General features: G+C 43.1%; 1 protein-coding gene across 1 annotated transcript in view; it reads right to left on the reverse strand.

Moving 5' to 3' along the window:
* Positions 1-5,755, reverse strand: part of TMEM38A (transmembrane protein 38A) — a 43,636-nt gene extending 37,881 nt beyond the window's left edge. The window contains exon 1 of the mRNA XM_030219513.1: positions 5,527-5,755. Within this exon, the coding sequence (XP_030075373.1) occupies positions 5,527-5,650 (124 nt within the window). The 5' untranslated portion in view covers positions 5,651-5,755. The remainder of the gene's footprint in view (positions 1-5,526) is intronic.
* Between the last annotated feature and the right edge of the window lie 14,932 nt (positions 5,756-20,687).

Here is a 20,687-nt window from a genome sequence, read left to right on the forward strand (position 1 = left end):
CCTTTAACTTATGCGTGTTGTTATAGAATTTGGGGGATCCACTCCTAATTAAGGTGCAGGGATTTACACCAGGGTTTCGTTGGTGTAAACGGTCACACCTAAAAGTGGCCCAGCTCTAAGCGCTATTCTATAAATGGCATCCAACTTTGAGCGTAATTTATAGAACAGCGCTTACCGCTTTTTTTCAGTACCAATTTTTTAGGTGCCAGAGCATCAGCTGGTAATGTACAGAAAGTGATGCACCAAATCCATGATCTGGGATTGCGTGTGTGTAGGTGGATATATAACACCTGAAAATGAACTGCTTTGATCCACTTCTGATTTCCTCTCTTACTCAACTTCAGCAGACTGCCCCCTACCATTGAGTGGCTATTTTTCTCTCAAGGCCCTGCTTTTCAGCTCCACATTTCAGCCCTGACTTATGCAAATGAAACACTGCAATGAATTATCTGCACAAAGCCCCACATTGAACACTAATTTTGACATTATGAGAAGATGACTATGTTAGGGGGAAGGACAGTATTGTGAACATAATTGTTTGATATATTTTTTAATATGGATTATGCATATTTTATTTTTGGTTTTATTCTATTGTATAGGTTTTATTTGTTATTCGCTGTTTAGATCATGCAGAATATAACTCTTAAATAAATTAATTCTGCAGCATGCCCCACTGGCTGCTGTCTCTAGTCCTGCTATTCCTGATCCTGACACTGATCAGAACTGTTGACCAGTCCCAACAAGACCAGAGGACAATGTCCAGATGATCACTGCTGAACTTCAATTCAAAAAGAAGCAGCCAAGCAAGCCAATAGCTGTTTGAGAATAAATACTTCGTTCAAAGAGAAACAATTAACAATTAAAAGATGTAAGCCAATATTGTACAGACTTCAGATGGTAATAAAATACCCAGCATATTTTGGCAGCATAATGCCTGCATCAGGGACAGAATGTACATAGTTCTTACACAGTAACGTAGTAGATAATGGCAGATAAAGACCTATACAGTCCATCCAGTCTGCCCAACTAGATAAACTCATAGCATAAGGTATGATGTGATACTATATATGTATACTTGATCTTGATTTGTCCTTGTCATTTTCAATGCACAGACCATAGAAGTCTGCCCGACACTGGCCTTGTTCTCCAACTATTGAAATTGTCATCAAAGCCCCAGTCCAGCTCACACAAATGTGTCCAATCACAATCAGGGCACCGACCGTAGAAGTCTGCCCGGCACTGGCCTTGTTCTCCACCTACTGAAGCTGAATCTGTCCAGCCATGATTAGGGCACAGACTGTAGAAATCTGCCCAACACTGGCTTTGCTTCCCAATTACTGGTCGTTGCTATCTAATTACTGCTGAGCTTGTTTGGTTCCATGCCTTCTATACAGGATTCCTTTGTGTTTATCCCACACGTTTTGGAATTCCGCTAGGACAGAAAAACACAGTACCTGCAGATGTATATTCTTACAATCCAGATGATTCTCAGCAATTTTCAAAACGTATTGAGCTCCGAGAGCTCATTGTAGGCAACCTTTTGGCTTTTTAAGCACTTTGTACTAGGTGTGAATTTATGTCCTAAGAACAATGGACATTCTGCCTCAAGGCAGGCATTATGATTCTGAGATATGTTGGACAGATGGTAAACATCCAGGTAACAACTGAATGCTACTAATTTTACAGGGAGTCCTCACCTATCATACACAAGTAACAGCCAAGTAAGAACAAGTTCCATACTTCTATTAGAAGAGAGATGTGGTAGCCGTGTTAGTCCACTTTTAAGTACATAAGTACATACATATGGACTTATGTATGTACTTATGTACTTTTAAAGGTAATCAATAGAAATAAAATAAAACATAGAAAAGAAACTAAGATGATACCTTTTTTATTGGACTAACTTAATACATTTTTGATTAGCTTTTGAAGGTAGTAACCCTTCTTCATGAAGAAAGGCTACCTTCGAAAGCTAATCAAAAAATGTGTTGTTAGTCCAATAAAAAAAGGTATCATCTTAGTTTCTTTTCTATGTTTTATTTTATTTCTATTGATACTTCTATTACAAGCTACTGATTCTGCAGAGCCCTCACCCATCACACAGCAGCAACATCCAGGTCTGGTGATCAATAACCCTACACAGAAAGCTATAATCTGAAAAAGAAATCCCCTCTGGGTTTGCTGCCCTGTATCCCTTAGCCAAGTGTGCCTGTTAAGCTCTGATCTGCCAGGAAAGGTCATGTTAGGGTATTAGCGTGGCACACAGATTCTCTGATATTCTGTCTGCTTTAATTATGGAATCACTGCTAACACTAATTATATTTTTATCTGACTTGAAATACTGAAAAAGAAAGGCATGACTAAGTTAACTTCAGACATTTCCCTGTCTGCAAATTTGGGAAAAGATTCTCAAAATCAGGTAAATACAGTCAGATAGCACCAAACCACTCCTACACTGGCTTCCAATCAAGGAACGTATCGCATTCACAATCTGCACGACAGTTCACAAAATCATCTACGGCGAGGCACCAGGACACATGACAGACCTCATCACCTACCACTCAAAAACACCATAAAATCAGCACGATCATACCTAAACCTCCACTACCCAAACAGCAAAGGACTCAAATACAAATCCACCTATGCATCCAGCTTTTCCTACCTGAGCGCACAACTGTGGAACACCCTACCAAAAGCAGTAAAAACCATACTCGACCACCTGAATTTTCGGAAAGCACTAAAAACAGAACTATTCAGAAGGGCATACCCCACCAACACAACATAAAAAACCTGGACATTTGCAACACAACGTAACCAAAGATCGTCAACAGCCATATCCTTATTTTTCCTTCCCTTACTAAGTTCTCCCCAATTGTCTTTACCATACATGTATCTCACTGTACCACAATATCACCTTAATATTACTCGCAACTTGTAATTGTTACACCGGAATTGGTTAACGCCGATCATGGTACCATGTAAGCCAAATTGAGCCTGCAAAGAGGTGGGAAACTCTGGGATACAAATGCAGCAAATAAATAAATAAATAAATAATACCTTTCAAATATTTGAATGTCTGTATCATGTCACCCCTGTTTCTCCTTTCTTCCAAGGTATACTCTTTCAATTAAAAGGAATCTCTAGAATGTGGGGGCATAGGATGAAGGTGAAAGGGGATAGACTCAGGAGTAATTTTAGGAAATATTTCTTCACAAAAAGAATGGCGAATGTATGGAATGGCCTCCCTGCAGAGATTGTGGAGACAAGGACTATTTCTGATTTCAGTGCGACAAGCACAGGGAGAGGAAGGAATTGTGAGCTTATTTGTTGGTATGGATGGGCAGAATGGATAGACTAATATGGTCTGTCATCACTTTCTGTTTCTATGTAAATCTTTTCACTCCCTAGTAGCATTATAAGAACAAACATGAGTATATACAGAGGTTCATATTCAAAAACACAGCGGTGCTTCGCAACCCTGTCCTCGGGGTACATCCAGTTTGGTTTTCAAGATCATCCATAATAAATACGATTGAAATATATTTGCATGCACTACCTCTTTGGTATGTAAATCTACCTCATACATATTCATTGGGGCTATCCTGAAAACTTGACTGGCTGGGTGTGCCCTGTACTTGGGTTGCCAAGAACTGACTTGGAAGTTCAACATTTAGCCCTTTGAAGGCCCATTCACAGTCCTTCTCAAACAAATTTTGGACACTAGGGCATTAAACACTTTGATACATGCTCTAGTTATTAAGTGTCTTTACTCATCAGCCTTCTCACCTATCAAATTAGTCTCTGCAACTTATACAAAAAGGACAGGGGTCCCGTCCGTAATACAATGACATTTAATCACATCATTCCTTTATTGCAAGAAAAGCATTGACTTCTAGTTTCAAATCATCTTCGGTTCAAGATCTTGATTTTTGGCACGTCATGCATTTTTTGTTTCTAAATATGGGATTCCAGCTTATTTGCATTCGGTTCTCAATCCATATATCATCCATCATCACACACGTTAAGGTCTTCTCTGGCATTCTCACTGTACCTTCTTTATCTAGATTCCGGAACTCCCTCCCAAGGCGTATTAGATTTGAAACCTCTTTTAACGAATTTAACTTTTTATGAAGCCATTGATCTTGTCTGATTTATGAGTTCTACAGGTTCTTTTGGCTTAAAATCCTTTCCTGTGTCCACTACATTTCCCCTTCTGTGTGTGGATTTTTTAAAAAGCATTTTTATTGTGTGTTTTGTCTGTGGTTTAACATTGTACACCGCTCGGATATAAAATCCTTCAAAATAAATATATAATTACAGCAAAACTTAGCTTTACAGTAGAATTGTTCAAGCAACACACACACACTGACTAGTGAGACGGGCAGTTTCAGAGCGTTTAAAGCAAGATCGTCCCTTTCAGAGAGCAAAATCAGTAATGCGCCAAACCTTGGAATAGTCTCCAAGAAAATAAACTTTAGTTAGAGAGTTAAAGGAAAACATACTAGGCTCTCTTCCCGTTTGCCTACAACAACCATCTTCTAGCTCACAGGTCTTCAACAGCACAGACGGGGGAAACACCCGTCTAAGGCTAATTAAACTGAGCTTTTTTAAATCTGAACACATCATTTCCTAATAAGTACATTCATCTTGAGATATAAAGTGACCCTGTACCTATAAACATGTATTTTCTTTAGAAACCCACCAGAGTATATTGTCTGAGTTACAAGCAGTGAACTGAATCTGGACAAGGGGGGGGGGGGTCCATTAAAAAATCGGGCGAAATCTAGATCTGTATAGAGGTGAAAGTTCCTAGGAGCTCCTGGTCTCCTTGAAGTGACAGTGTTGCTGGAGAAAAGTGACATTACCCTCTCTGAAGTGTCTATTTTCTGAAGCCAGGAGGTATCACTTTACTGGCCCACCTCGTCCCTGCCACCGCCATATATAGACAAGACATTGTTGCCTCTCCAACACGATCTGAGCAAAGTCAAACCAAAGCCTGGAGCCCCTGAACACCACCCACCAAACCAGTGAACACGAATTAGCCCAGGGTTGTTTCCAGGCAATAGAAAAGCACCTTACACGTAAAATCTGGTAATTAGAATGCAGTCCCACCCCACCCCCCACTTAACCTTGGCTAACACCCCAGCTGTTCTGCTTTACCTCCCCCCCCCCCCCCCTGACAGAGTGGGAGGGGAGGATAAAAATAATCCTTTAGCTTTCGTCTCTGATGATCAGCAAAAGCACTGAGAGCCAGGGGCAGGTTGCTGGTGTTTCTAGGGAAAAAGTCTCCATCTCAGAAAGAAAGGGGACTCCATTGGTGACATTCCCTGAGGGAGGAGAATGGAGTAGGAAATGGATCGGGAGTAAGGGGGGGGTAAAGCCCCCATCCCAACAGCCCTGTTGTTTTGCTCGACCCAGGAATAAGTGGATTGGTGACTGCAGTCTCTTAATAAGGAGACTAAGGGGGGAGGGGAGGTATGAAGGGGGAAAATAAGGGGATACCTTTGAGGAGGGGGCTGTACTGACCTGGCTCGTATTTGAGGTAGAGGATCGATACTATGTAGTAGCCCAGGTCGAAGATGGGGAACAGTGGCAGCTCCGAGAAGACTGCGGGCAGTTCGCCCAGCTCCAGCGCCCACAGCGCGTCCATATCTGTCGCGAGGGCCCCCGAGCTCGGGGGGCTGCTTCGAAACCCTTTCACCCCACCCCAAAGCTCCTTGATGATCGGAAAGACTGACAGCCACCGACCCCCGTCCGCGTCCCCTATTTATAACCTTTCAACCCCGCCTCCGGGGGTGGGGCTTCTGACGTCACTGCAGCAGCGAGCCTCCGGGGGTTGATTTGCCTGTCAAAGTATTACTCTTGGGGGTTTCAGATCTCGCTTCCTCCGTGCTGAGCACTAGCTGTATTCTTCGGGGGTGGTTGTTGGCTCAGTGATTGATTTCTCATCTAATTGTTTCTTGGGTGTTCTTTGTTTTGAGGCGCAATATATTTTATTTTTCATATTAACGGACTGAGCTGTATAGCTTTTGGTCGGCGATCCACAATGAATATGGATGATAAATTTGTATATTCAGGGTTTTACGCTTCATGCATAATTAGATAAATAAAATTCAGTTGACCCCCCCCCCCCCACCACAACCACCAAAAAAACCCAGAAAAAAACAACAACCAGACTCTGGCATGCAGGACAGCACCAGAAAACTAAAATATTTTCCCCTTGTACAGCTATAAAGATAGCAGACATAAATTTCAAAAACTGACATATTCCATTCACTTTGTTACAAATTAACAACTACAAATAAAACAAAAAATTAACACAGCTACCACACTACTTTAGCTTAAATTAAAGATACAATTCTTTTTTTCTACCTTTGTTGTCTGGCCACATACTTTTTTTTAGTTGTTGGTCCCAGTTTCTACTTTCCTCATCTTCTCTTAACTCTATTGCCAGGACTTCCTGTTTGTCATTTTTCTCTCTTCCTTTTCCTTTCAGCTTTCTTCAATTTATTTTCTGCCTCTGTCCACAATTAATTCTTACTATCCAATCTTCAATTTCCCTCTTTTGACTGTGTCTACCTACAGCATGCCCCTCTCTCCTCCCCACTTCCATCCATCATTTCCTCCCTCTTTCCTCCCCCCATCCATTGTCTGCCTCTCACTCTTCCCCACTTCCATCCAGCATTTCCCTTCTCTCTCCTCCCCACTTCCCTCCTCTGCCCACTCTCCTTCCTACTTCCATCCAGCATTTCCCCTCTCTTTGCTCCAAACTTCCATCCAGCATCTCCCCTCTTTTTGTCCTCATTCTTTTAGCATCTCCCCTATTTCTCTCCCCCCTCCCTTCCATTCTTTCCAGCAGCAGTGAGCAGCATCAGGGGCCAAGCAAGGAGAAGCAGGCTGGAGCCACAGTGCTCAGGTGCATGCTGTCAGTTCTGTTGATACCCTGCCCCTCTGATGTAAAGTCCCTGTTCCATGGCAAGGGACTGGCAGAACTAACAGCACATGCCCGAGCACAGTGGTCCTGTGCCTTCTACTCCTTGCTTTGCTCACTACTACTCCTCATCTGGAGAAACAGTGGCCATAGGAGAGACGCAGGAGTTTGGGGGATGAGCAAGCAAAGAAAAAAAGGTGCCAGTATGCTGTACCGGTAAGTACCAGCACAAAAAAAAGCCCTGATTATAGAACCAACAATCCAATAGTATTATTACAACATTTTACTTGCTAAGTTCCACTATTTACTAGTAATGCCTGTGCCTTGCTGTGAACTTGCCTTTCTGGGAGCCCCAGAATAGCAGGTGTGGCTCTAACTTACTGTACACCACCTTGAGTGAATTCCTTCAAAAAGGCGGTAATAAATCCTAATAAATAAATAAATAAATAACCACCTTGTTGGGCAGACTGGATAGACCATGCAGCTCTTCACCTGCAGTCATTTACTGTGTTACTATCTTCCTTTCTCCCCACAGAAAATAGACCAAAAAACAAAATGCCCAAATCACAAAACCTTCTATTTTCAAAAACAAAAGATAGACATTTTTCTTTTTTGAAAATGACCTTCTTTCCTATTTAGATTTTGGATGTTTTTTGCAAAACATCCAAAGTTGGACTTAGACATCATATTGAAAATGCCTATCCACGGCTCTTCAGCTTGGAGAAGAGACAACTGAGGGGAGAAATGATAGAGGTCTATAAAATACTGAGTGGACTGGAATAGGTAGATATGAATTGTTTACTCTTTCCAAAAATACTTTGACTAGGGGGCAAAAAATGAAGCTACTGAGTAGTAAATTTAAAACAAATGGGAGAAGATATTTCTTCACTCAATGTGTCATTGAACTCTGAAATTGCTGCCAGAGAATGTGATAAAAGCAGTTAGCTTAGCAGGGTTTTAAAATGTTTTGGATCATTTCCTAAAAGAAAAGTCCATAAGCCATTATTAAGATGGACATGGGAAAATTCACTGCTTATTTCTAGGATAAGCAGCATAAAATACTTATAACTGCATTGGCCACTGTTGGAAACAGGATGCTGGGCTTGATGGACTTTCAGTCTATCCCAGTATGGCAGTGCTGATGTTCTTACCTTTGCCAGAAAAACAAACTTCTTATTTGAAATTAGTTTGAAGTGGCCCAGCCTGGTCTTATCTTGTTTTCTGAGCCATGAGTTGCAGCTCCCAGCAGTACCTTGATGAATGATATCAAAGTATAAGGGTGGGGCAACCCAGCTTATCTACAGAACCAAAGTGTTTCCTTTCACTCACAGATAAAACAGTAGTGTTACAGCTTGTATGTCAGTGTTTGTATTTACTTTCTATGGCAAAATTAAGGTAATCCATGGGGTAATTCTTACTGTAGACTGTAACCAGGTATCTCTTAGTGCAGCCAAGGATAGAACAATCTCCTCCAGCCACAGGCTCCTGGTACAGTCAAGAAATAAATATCCACCAGCAACTTCAATCTTAAGGACTTTATTCCATGCAGGTTTCTAGTAGACATGATACACAGTTCCAACAGCAGCATTCACCTTCAATCTTAAGCACATGTAAGCCACCTGAAAGTGTGTGGCAAATAGTCCCCTTTAAGCAGTAGGCTATCAGCACATACCAGGATTCAATACAGGCTCACAGTCAGCTCCAGTCTGGGCTCTTTATCCAGTGCACAATAAACAGTAGTTCAGTTCCCAAGACAAACAATTCAATCAGTTCATCATCCCAGTTAAATCACAAAGCCGCCTTTACTTTCAGGAGGTTTCAATACTTTAGGGACTTCCTCACATCCAAGGGATTTCAGCCTGCGTCAGTACTTTAGGGACCTCTTTTACCCAAGGATTTTCAGCCTGCAACTGCTTCTCTCCTCCTGAACTGAACTCCCCTGGGACTCCTTCCCACCTGCCTAATCAATCCCTGGCTTTTGCTCTCACAACCAATCATTCTCCTTCCACTAGCTTCCTCCACACCCATACCAGCTGAGTTAAGCATTAGACTAATGATGAGCTCCTGCACATAGGGTTTCCTATCTCCCTTTCCCCCTAGTGGCAGCCAATCTACACATCCTGCCAGCTTACACCCATGTCTTCCCCTATTGCAGCCAGGAGTCCAGTCGGGGTTCCTCATCTCACCCCCTGGCTCCTTGCCTGCAATGCCTTCTGGGACTTGTATTTCAGACTGAAACTGCCTTAACCCAAGTATCCTGGATGTGACTTTATCACAAGGCACAGGAAAACTGTTGCAACTAAAGTTCAAATCCTCCTTGTGTGACTTTGGACAGGGGTGCACCAATGGGAAAAATTCATACTAAATCAGATTCTTTAACTCTAGTGCCGTATTTGAACATAAGAACATAAGTACTGCCATGCTGGGACAGACCGAAGGTCCATCAAACCCAGCATCCTGTTTCCAACAGTGGCCAATCCAGGTTACAAGTACCTGACAAGATAACAAAACAGTACAATACATTCTATGCTGCTTATCCCAGTAGATTTTCCACAAATCCATTTGGCCAATAGCAGTAATAACTTGGATTCCTCCCTTGGAAATGTACCCATATTTCAGGCACTGGGAATCTGTTGGGAGGTTATTCAACAGGAAAGTGTACTGAGGTTCTTTTAAGCTGTCAGCAATACAGGGCCGCTGAAAGACTGAGCCGGGCCTGCAGCAAGGTTGCCGCCATCAGGCCTGGGACAGAATCGTCATCGCCACCCCCCCAAAATCGTCATTGCCGCCTCCACCCTCCCTCCCACCCGCCTGAAGTACCTTGGCTGGCCCCGCCAGCTGTAGGCAGCGCGGCTGCTTCCTCTGCCCAGCATTGCCTCCCCCTGTGGCTGCTTTCCTCAGGTCACACATGCTCAATCTCAAAACTGAGCATGCACGGCCTGAGGGCCCAGAAGCTGCTAAGCAGTCAATGCAAGGGAGGCCTGGCACTGGAGTTTTCTCCTTCCTGCTCCTGTCGGGATGTGATCACCCAGGTCCCGTCAGGAGCAGGAGAGAGAAAGAAAGACCCCTGCACAGGGCCCCTCCCCCTGGAGGCCCGGGCCCGAGGAATTTTGCCCCCTGTCCTCCTCTCGGCGACTATGCAGCAATATTACATAAATGAATTCTGTTTTGTTTTGGTTTTTTTTGTCTACAATGAATAGGGTTACCATATGGCTCCAGAAAAAGGAGGACGGATTGAGCCAGCCGGGTTTTACTTCCATTGCTTTGAAAGCAATGGAATTAAAACCCGGCTGGCTCAATTACTTCCATTGAAAGCAATGGAAGTAAAGCCCGGCTGGCTCAATCCGTCCTCCTTTTTCTGGAGCCATATGGTAACCCTAACAATGAGCAAATTGATCACTCTTGCTTTACTAACTTTATATATTATTGTTATTACTGTTATGGTTTGAAGTTGGAAGGATAATGAAAGCAATCTGGTGCAATCCTATGTATATGCACCAATGTGATAAGCCACAGCACACTGGAAACCAAGGCCCTAAAAAAAGGGCCTTTTATTCCCAAAGTGTAAAAAATGTAAGATAAAAATTATTAGGTCTGAAAATCAAAATGAGATCAAACAGCTGCTCAAAACATATATATCTGAAAGACTCTACTACTACTAATCATTTCTATAGTTCTTCTAGGCCTATTTACTGCTGTGCACATTATATGCAGGTACTTTCTCTGTACCTAGAGGGCTCACAACCTTTTACTAAGGTGCACTGAAAAATGGCCTGTGGTAGTGTAGGCACGGGTTTTGGCTATGCGCAGGATCATTTTTCAGCACACCTGTAAAAAATGCCTTTTGGGGGGGGGGGGGGGGACGAAAATGGATGTGTGGCAAAATGAAAATTGGCACATGTCCATTTTGGGTCTGAGACCTTACTGCCAGCCATTGAGTTAGTGATAAAGTCTCACGCATTAACCGAGCGGTAACAGTCAACGCACATCAGAATGGCTGAAGATAAAAATATTTTCGGACGTGCATCAAAAATAAAATTATCGCCCAGGCCATGCGGTAGCCAGGCAGTAACTCAGAATTGACATGCGAAGGGCGCGCATAAGCGATTATGCGGCTTAGTAAAAGAACTCTTAAGTTTTTGTACCTGGGGCAATGGTAGATTACGTGACTTGCTCAAGGTCACAAGGAACTGCAGTAGGACTTGAACGCAGGTCAAAAAGATCAAAGCCTGATACACTAACCATTAGGCTACTCCACTCTAGCGCTGCTGTTACACTTGACCTACATCTTTCTCTTTTGTACCAGTCTGAAATTCTGTAACTGTTGCACGTAATTTTGAAGCAGATGTCTCAAATGGCCAAAAAAGTCCATATGCCAAAAATATCTAAGTCAGGATTTTCTAAAAGGCAGAATTTGGACAATTTCCACTGAGTCTGTCCAAATAGAAAGGGGGTGTTTTGGGCAGGCCCAGGACAGGCCCAAAATTAGGATGTCTTTATGGGAAAATGGAACAGGAAGACATGTCCAAGTCTAAAAAGAAGTAAATTTTATCTAGACCTTTTTCAATCACGTTCAAGTTTAAAAAGATGCTCTGAATAACCAGCTGACCACTGGAAGGATTAAGGCTTGGCCCCTCCGTAATCCCCCAGTGGATGCTGTCCCTCTCCCACCTCCCCTAAGAACTGAAACTGAAAGGGGATACCAGGCACTATCCTGCTTATAATCGAAATAGAAAAATGCCTATATTGTGACCCAAATCGGGAGATAGACATTTATTTCACAAAAATGAATAAAGCGGTATAATCGAAAGCCGAATTTGGACGTTTTCAACTGCACTCCATCGCGGATGCGGACAAAGTTGATGGGGGCATGTCGAAGGCGTGGTGAAGCCAGAACTGGGGCGTGGTTATCGGCCGATCAGAGATGGGCGCCTTTCGCCGATAATGGAAAAAAAAATATGCGTTTGTAGTGAGAATTTAGGGCACTTTTCCTGGACCCTGTTTTTCCACGAATAAGGCCCCAATAAGTGCCCTAAATGACCAAATGACCACTGGAGGGAATCGGGGATGACCTCCCCTGACTCCCCCAGTGGTCACAAACCCCCTCTCACCACAAAATATGCCGTTTCACAACTTTTTATTTTCACCCTCAAATGTCATACCCACCTCCCTGGAGCAGTTGTTAGGGGGTGCAGTAGATTTCAGGCAGGTGGACCCAGGCCCATCCCCCCCTACCTGTTACAATTGTGCTGCTTGCTTATTAGTCGTCCAACCCCACCAAACCCACTGTACCCACATGTAGGTGCCCCCCTTCACCCCTTAGGGCTATAGTAATGGTGTAGACTTGTGGGCAGTGGGTTTTGAGGGGGATTTGGGGGGCTCAACACACAAGGGAAGGGTGCTATGCACCTGGGAGCTCTTTTACCTTTTTTTTTGTTTTTGTAGAAGTGCCCCCTAGGGTGCCCGGTTGGTGTCCTGGCATGTGAGGGGGACCAGTGCACTACAAATCCTGGCCCCTCCCACGAATAAATGTCTTGGAGTTATTCGTTTTTGAGCTGGGCGCTTTCATTTTCCGTTATCGCTGAAAAACAAAAACGCCCACCTCACAAATTGTCGAATAAAACATGGACGTCTATTTTTTGCGAAAATACAGTTCGGTCCGCCCCTTCACGGACCCGTTCTCGGAGATAAACGCCCATGGAGATAGACATTTCCATTCGATTATGCCCCTTCACGTGTAATAGAAGTGAATTTTAAAGATTGTTTTTCAACTCTGCCTTGACTGACATTGCACTGGGGGTCTGTATTTTTGAATTCTGTTTGTGTGAAAGATAAAACACAGCTCTAATTAATTTGGTATGTAAAGGAGAGGTGGAGCCTCGAGTTCAGACTGGCCACTTGGACTGAGAAACATGTGACCACATTCCCACAGTATGGCTTGTTTACCTAAACAGAGAAATTCTCAAGCATTCTCTAATTTTCCTTAGCTCTGAACATGAGTTCTAAGCCTAATAAAAAAAAGGGGGCCTCTTACAGTGAAAACAGAAGCTCATCTACGGGTGGACACATTGCATAAAACCAGCTGAGAGAAGCCCCTTTTTCAGTGAAGCTGATGTAAAAAACCTGGATGATGTAAGGACCAGTGATGTATATAGGTATTGTTTATATTATAGTGTATTATTGCTTCTTTTCCTGGTCTAGAAACTCCTAGCATTGCTTGGATGTAGGGACCAGTGATGTAATGATTGTTTCTTTTTAACTATAGATAGGTATTATTGTTTCTTTTCAGTTATATAGCTTAATCATTGTGTATATTAGACAATAATGAACCTCTAATAAAAGTCTCATTTACCTAATATGAATCCAAAAGAATTCACAGTAATTGTTGAGTAGTCTGTTAGTGCTGTGTCAGTGAGGCAGGCTGTAAAACTAGGGCAGAACACCATGGCAGCATCAGGTATACGGGCATACCCAACAGAACAGCAAGCAGCAACTAGGAGTAGCCTAGTAGTCAGTGCAGTGCACAGTGAACAAAGGGATCCACTCTACCTAGTACATTTGTAAGCTCTCCAAAATCACAATTAACTACTGTACCTAAATATAGGAGACACCTGCAGGGTGGAAGGCAATGTAATGGTGTACAGTATGTCTTAATCTGTTCTGGGAAGGCTTGCAATACAAAATAAAGGAATTATGGTGGAAATTATACCTGGGTGCCATTCTTTAAAGTCCACTGCACTGACCACTAGACTGCCCCTCTGATCTGCAGAGACGTCTGGTGGCTATTTCTCTCAAAATGATGCCAGACAGAGGTTCGTGTGCCTGGTTTTACGGTGTTTATAAGTTGGACATGAACGTTTGAAAATAGCTCTTCTTTTTAGATGTATTCTGTGCAAATACATCCATCTTGGAGCCATTTTTGAAATGGAAATCCAGACATTTTTCCTGTTTGAAAATGGCTGAAGATGGACTTTTTTGGACAAAATGAGCAAAATGTTGCAATTTGGATTTGGACGACTTCTCGGAAATACCCTTCTGTGTATAGGAAACACAGGGGGCAATTCTGTAAGGGGGCCCCTCAATTCTGTGTGGGGAATAGCTATTCTAAAATGGCATCTAGTCGCCCTGATTCTGTTATACAATGCACCTAAATTTAGGTGCGACCGTTTACCCCATGCAATGTGTGTAATTTATAGTATTGTGTAAGTTGCACACATTAGTTGGAGACACGCCTGTGACCCGCCCACATGCCTCCTTGCAGTTATGCACTATATAGCACATGGGTGTTATCTTATAGAATATCGTAGTGCACTTACTCGCATAAGTACCGCTTTTATGTACACTTGCATACCCAGTTATGTTTATATAATTTTTATTGATCATCCATAAAACAATTCAGATTTTTATTTATTTATTTATAGCATTTGTATTCCACATTTTCCCACCTATTTGCAGGCTCAATGTGGCTTACATTTTCCGCAATAGTGATCACCAATTCCAGAAGAGAAATACATATTTAAGGTGAAGGAGACAGAGAGGATTAGGTATACAGATACAGAAAGTACATTTTCATAATCAGAAATAAAAGGTGTTAGATTAACTTTGATCATGATAGATTAACTTGAACAATCAGGAATATTAAAAAACTTTAATCTTGTTAATTAGTATGGACAATCGGGAAGTACAGAATTATGTTTAGTGAAGATACGGTATAAATTTTATTAACTGGTATTTAGGATGGATTATTGTAGTATGCTTTATTGAATAGGTTAGTTTTCAATAATTTACGGAAATTATTTATGTCGTGTGTTGTTTTTATTGATTTAGGTAATTCGTTCCATATTTGCGTACCTATATAGGAGAAACTGGATGCATATGTTAATTTATATTTCACTCCTTTGCAGCTGGGGTAGTGAAGGTTCAGGAACGTACGTGATGATTTGGTAGAGTTCCTGTTTGGTAGGTCTATAAGGTCTGACATATATCCCGGAACTTCCCCGTATATGATCTTCCAAGAAAATGAAAAGACAATGAGGCCAACATTCAGACCATGGGTGGCAGCCTAGCTAACTTCCACAGTCAGCGGTGAGACTGGATTTTCAATGTCGGGCCATTTCCAGTGATTGGCATTGAATACCAGTTTAATTTTGGCCGATTTCAACTTAACCGGCCAAGTCAATATTCAGTACTGGCCAGTTAAGTTCAAACCAGCCAAAGATAGGCCTGCTATTTCAGTGGCCAAATTTGACCACCAAACTTAACCAGAAATGCGCCAAACTTAACCAGAAATGCGCTATTAGCGGATAGCCAGTTTTATCATGTGATAAAACCGGTTAGACACTAACTGCCAGATTCTATATAGCGAGTCTAGAGATCCACGCCAAAATCAGCATGAATTCTATAACAATGAGCATAACTTAACAAGCATAACTAGCTAATGAGTGCTGATAACAGCACTTAAGAAGCAGGGGCGTATCTGGACTCCGGCGGTAGGGGGGGCCAGAGCCAGAGGGAGGGGGCACATTTTAGCGCCCCCCCCGCCCCCCCCGCCGCCGAGCCCCCACCGCCACCAATGACTTAGTCTCTCCACCCCCCTCCCGCCGCCAACCCTCCCCCGCTGCCGTTCTTACTTTTGCTGGCGGGGGACCCCAACCCCCGCCAGCCGAGGTCTGCTTCCACCTGCCGCTGCCTTCAAACCTTCTTCTTCAGCCGGCGGGGGACCCCAAACCCCCGCCAGCCGCCCCGCGCTGTTTAAAATTCATCTTCGGCCTCCGTGGCCGTGCTGCTGGGATAGGCGGCGCTGTTGAAATCCACTTCGGAGTCTGACGTCGTTGTACGTTGTACGTGCTGCGACGTCAGACTCCGAAGTGGATTTCAACAGCGCCGCCTATCCCAGCAGCACGGCCACGGAGGCCGAAGATGAATTTTAAACAGCGCGGGGCGGCTGGCGGGGGTTTGGGGTCCCCCGCCGGCTGAAGAAGAAGTTTTGAAGGCAGCGGCAGGTGGAAGCAGACCTCGGCTGGCGGGGGTTGGGGTCCCCCGCCAGCAAAAGTAAGAACGGGCACGGGGGAGGGTTGATGGCGGTAGGGGGGGCCAGGGCAAAATCTGCGGGGGCCCAGGCCCCTGAGGCCCCACGCAGATACGCCCCTGTTAAGAAGCAATAATGAGCACTAACTGCCACTGATTAGAATTTACATGCACAACTCTCTAAGCGTATTCTGTAACAAAGTGCACCAAAGTTCTAACATGCGCAGTTCAGAAGGAGCGTGATTATGGGCAGAGAAATGGGTGTTTCATGGGTGTTCTGAAATTTATGCGCCTAGTTATAGAATATGGCTCAGTGCTCCTAAATCTTCGTGTTGGGACTTACGCCATGTTTTCATTGCTGTAAATAGATGCGCATAGTTTTAGGCACTGAGATATCAACTAAATGTATTCTATAATTGGCGCCTAAATATGCATAGCTGGCACTGATTACAGTGCTGATTTTTAGGTGCCATATATAGAATCACCCCCTAAGTACTGACTGGGAATATTCAGTGGGAGATAACTACCTATCTCCCGCTGAACATTTGAGGATAGTCGGTTAAGCACTATTTAACAGTCCAGGAGTCGTTCCTGGTCATTAAATAGCGCTGAATATTGGGGGATGGGGGGTGGTGGAAATGAATAACCAACGATCAATGCAGCATTTTTCCTTTACTCTTACGTGCCTAGTTATAGAATTGCCTTTACAGAGTCTGGGCACTTTCTTTCATCAGTATGATCATGAAAATCACATTGCAGCACTGGTAGTTACATCTATATCATGCTGCTGGAGGAGTACCCTAATGGTTAAATGAATACACTGAGAACTAGGGAAGCCAGGTTCAAATCCCACTACCACTCCTTTTAATCTCGGATAGAATACTTAACACTCCATAACTGTTTCAGGTACAAACTTAGATTATGAGCCCTCAAGGGACAAAGAAATATTTATTGTACCTGAATATAACTGGAGTTACTACTGAAAAGGTGTGAGCTAAATCCAGGAATCCCCCCCCCCCCCCAATTCATAAAAGGTACAGGGCATTCCCACAAGAAAGTCCTCTTCCCTGTCCCCCATGGCTGTACACCTTGCAGAAAATCTTGATTTTAGACTACTGAGGTATCTACATGACAAAGATACAGGGTCTAAACTTACCAGCTTCCTGGTAATAAATTCATTCCTCCTAGTGCAGGAGCTAAACAAAGCAGCCAATGAAGCATTAACATTAATTTGATTGTATTTGCATGAAGCTTCTGTATGCCTATTTCTATTCCAAACACAATAGGAATTCAGTATCACAAGCCCAGTTTTCCAGTCAGTCAGCAACAGTGAAATATGGGAGCAACATTTCCTGTGTTAAAGTACATTCCAGTAGCAGAGAGCCTCTGAAGATATGGGAGTGGAAGTTTTAATTTCCTCTAGAAATTCCACTGACCTTTAGGAGAAAATAGTAGAAACTGGTCATTGTTTGGCAAATAAAACTCAGAATCCTTTCTAAAGGGATAGAGGGTAGCAAATTTATGTCCCAACAGTTTGACTGGCTATCAGGCTTATTTTCAAAAGAGGACATCCATCTTTCGACACAAATCGGAAGATGGACGTCCTTCTCACAGAAACGTCCAAATCGGTATAATCGAAACCCGATTTTGGACGTCTCCAACTGCAGTCCGTCGCAAGGACGTCCAAATTTCAAGGGGGCATGTTGGAGGCGTAGCGAAGGCGGGACTTGGGCGTGCCTAACACTTGGACGTCTTTGACCCATAATCGAAAAAAGCAAGGACGTCCCTGACGAACACTTGGATGTTTTCACCCGGATGTGTTTTTTTTATGAATAAGGCACTAAAAGGTGCTCGAAATTACCAGATGAACACCGGAGAGAATCAGGGATGACCTCCCGTTACTCCCACAGTGGTCACTAACCCCTGCCACCCTCAAAAAACATCTTTAAAAATATGTTGTGCCAGCCTCAGATGTCATACTCAGGTCCATGACAAAACATGAAGGTCCCAGGAGCAGTTTTAGTGGATACTGCAGTTTACTTCAGACAGGCGGACTCAGGCCCATACCCCCCCCTACCTGTTACATTTGTGGAGGAAACAGCGAACTCTCCAAAACCCACCACAAACCCGCTGTGCCCATATATAGGTGCCCCCCTTCACCAGTAAGGGCTATGGTAGTGGTGTACAGTTGTGGGTAGTGGGTTTTGGGGGGGCTCAGCACACAAGGTAAGGGAGCTATGTTCCTGGAAGCATTTTATGAAGTCCACTGCAGTGCCCCCTAAGGTGCCCGGTTGGTGTCCTGGCATGTCAGGGGGACCAGTGCACTACAAATGCTGGCTCCTCCCACATCCAAATGGCTTGCACTTGGACGTTTTTGACATGGACATCTTTGGTTTTGAAAATTGCCGAAAGTCAGAAACGTCCAAATCCAAAGAAGTCCAAATCTAGGGATGTCCAAATTTAAGGATTTGGCCGTCTCTGACAGTATTTTCGAAATGAAAGATGAACGTCCATCTTTTTTCAAAAATACATTTTTCCCCGCCCCTGGATTTGGACGTTTTGCAAAGACGTCCAAATCGCAACTTGGACGTTCCTTTTGAAAATGCTCCTCTATCTCATCTAGGTCATCGTGAAGAGTGGTCTAGTCTGTGCTTTGTCCACTGCTGATTTTCTGCCAGATCATTTGATGCAGAATCTTTCCAAACTTGTTTCCTTTTCCCCATTACAGCTGGATTGGATATCCCCAGCCCCAACCTAGTAGCTTTTATTTTTTGTTAGAAAAATCTTCATTGGTTTTACCTAGGGGTGGGTGATTAATGCATTCAAATTTTAATACAGACTCACATTTTTAACACTGAATGATTTTTTTTTAATGCTGACTTGCCCCCCGCGATTACCTCAACATGGAATCTCGGGTGTCTGACCAGGAAGCCTTCTTTATTTATTTATGGCATTTCTATCCCACATTAGCCCAAGTGGAACTCAGGTTCAATATGGCTTACAATAGAAACATAAAAGAAAATAAATAAATTAGAGTTACATTTAAAGAATACATCATAAAAAATATTATTTAGGAAGTGATAGGGGCAAATTCAGTGGAGTGCCAGGAAGAAGTCAGATATAAGGAACTAAATAGTATTCTTCTAACATTGTTGAAGATTGAGCCAAAAAAAATTAAGTTTTCAATAAATTACAAAATAACCCATAATCACTAGTATATCCAATTTGTTTAGGAACAGAATTCCAGAGTTTGGTGCATTGATAAGAAAAATAAGCATTGTGGATTGTTTTGTAAGATACATTTCTGCCACTGGGGAAATGTACACAAGTACATAAGTAATGCCACACTGGGAAAAGACCAAGGGTCCATCGAGCCCAGCATCCTGTCCACGACAGCGGCCAATCCAGGCCAAGGGCACCTGGCGAGCTTCCCAAACGTACAAACATTCTATACATGTTATTCCTGGAATTATGGATTTTTCCCAAGTCCATTTAGTAGTGGTTTATGGACTTGTCCTTTAGGAAACTGTCTAACCCCTTTTTAAACTCTGCTAAGCTAACTGCCTTCACCACGTTCTCCGGCAACGAATTCCAGAGTTTAATTACACGTTGGGCGAAGAAACGTTTTCTCCGATTGTTTTGTAAGATACATTTCTGCAACTGGGGAAATGTAAAATGAGATATTCTCTGGATAACACAGAAACATTGAATGGAGGTAAATCAATTAGTCCATTCATATAGGATGGTGACATACCAAATATTTGATGGACCAATGCACATAACGAACAAAATTCTGCTCTTAATAGGTAAAAAGTGTAGATTATGAAGGAGTGGGGTAGCTTTAGTGACCACTGTGGGAGTAACGGGAGGTCATCCCTGATTCTCACCGGTGGTCATCTGGTCATTTTGGGCACCTTTTTGTGCCTTATTCGTAATAAAAACACGTCTGGGTGAAAACGTCCAAGTGTTCATCAGGGACGTCCTTGTTTTTTTCGATTATGGGTCAAAGACGTTCAAGTGTTAGGCACGTCCAAGTCCCGCCTTCGCTACGCCTCTGACACGCCCTCTTGAAATTTGAACATCCTTGCAACGGACTGCAGTTGGAGACGTCCAAAATTGGGCTTTGATTATACCGATCTGGACGTCTCTGGGAGAAGGACGTCCATCTTCCGATGTCGAAAGATGGACATCCTTCTCTTTCGAAAATGAGCCCAAAGGCTTCCGGGACAGCTGAACGTGGCCACGTGTGGGAATCACTGCTGAACACTGAAAATGATGAGACTTCCGGGTTATCCAAATGCGTGTGGGAATCACTCCTGAAAGCTGCAAAGACAAGGCTTCCAGGTCCTCTGAACACAGCTGTGGGAATCACTGCCGAATACTGCAGATTTCTAACTCTCATTCCATTCGACTTCTGTTTGGTAGCCCTTCTTTATACTGCTTCAATTCTGTTCACATCCTTCCAAAAGTAGGGTCTCCAAAACTAAAGTTTTCTCTAATGACATGTACAGCAGTATGATCACAACCCTTTTCTATTAGCTGGACCCTTCTTTCTGCCCAGTGATGGTAACATTTTCATTTCAGATATGAAATAGGGACACTGGTTACTGTGATGAGATTATGCAGTTATCTGTGATACAGAAGAAACTAACCCTGATAGCAATACTACCATGGATGTTCATTTGATAACGGTAGACTGTTCTATAGTACAAACAATGCAAATAGCAGT

Source organism: Microcaecilia unicolor, chromosome 11, assembly GCF_901765095.1.
Source record: "Microcaecilia unicolor chromosome 11, aMicUni1.1, whole genome shotgun sequence".
Taxonomy (NCBI): Eukaryota; Metazoa; Chordata; class Amphibia; order Gymnophiona; family Siphonopidae; genus Microcaecilia; species Microcaecilia unicolor.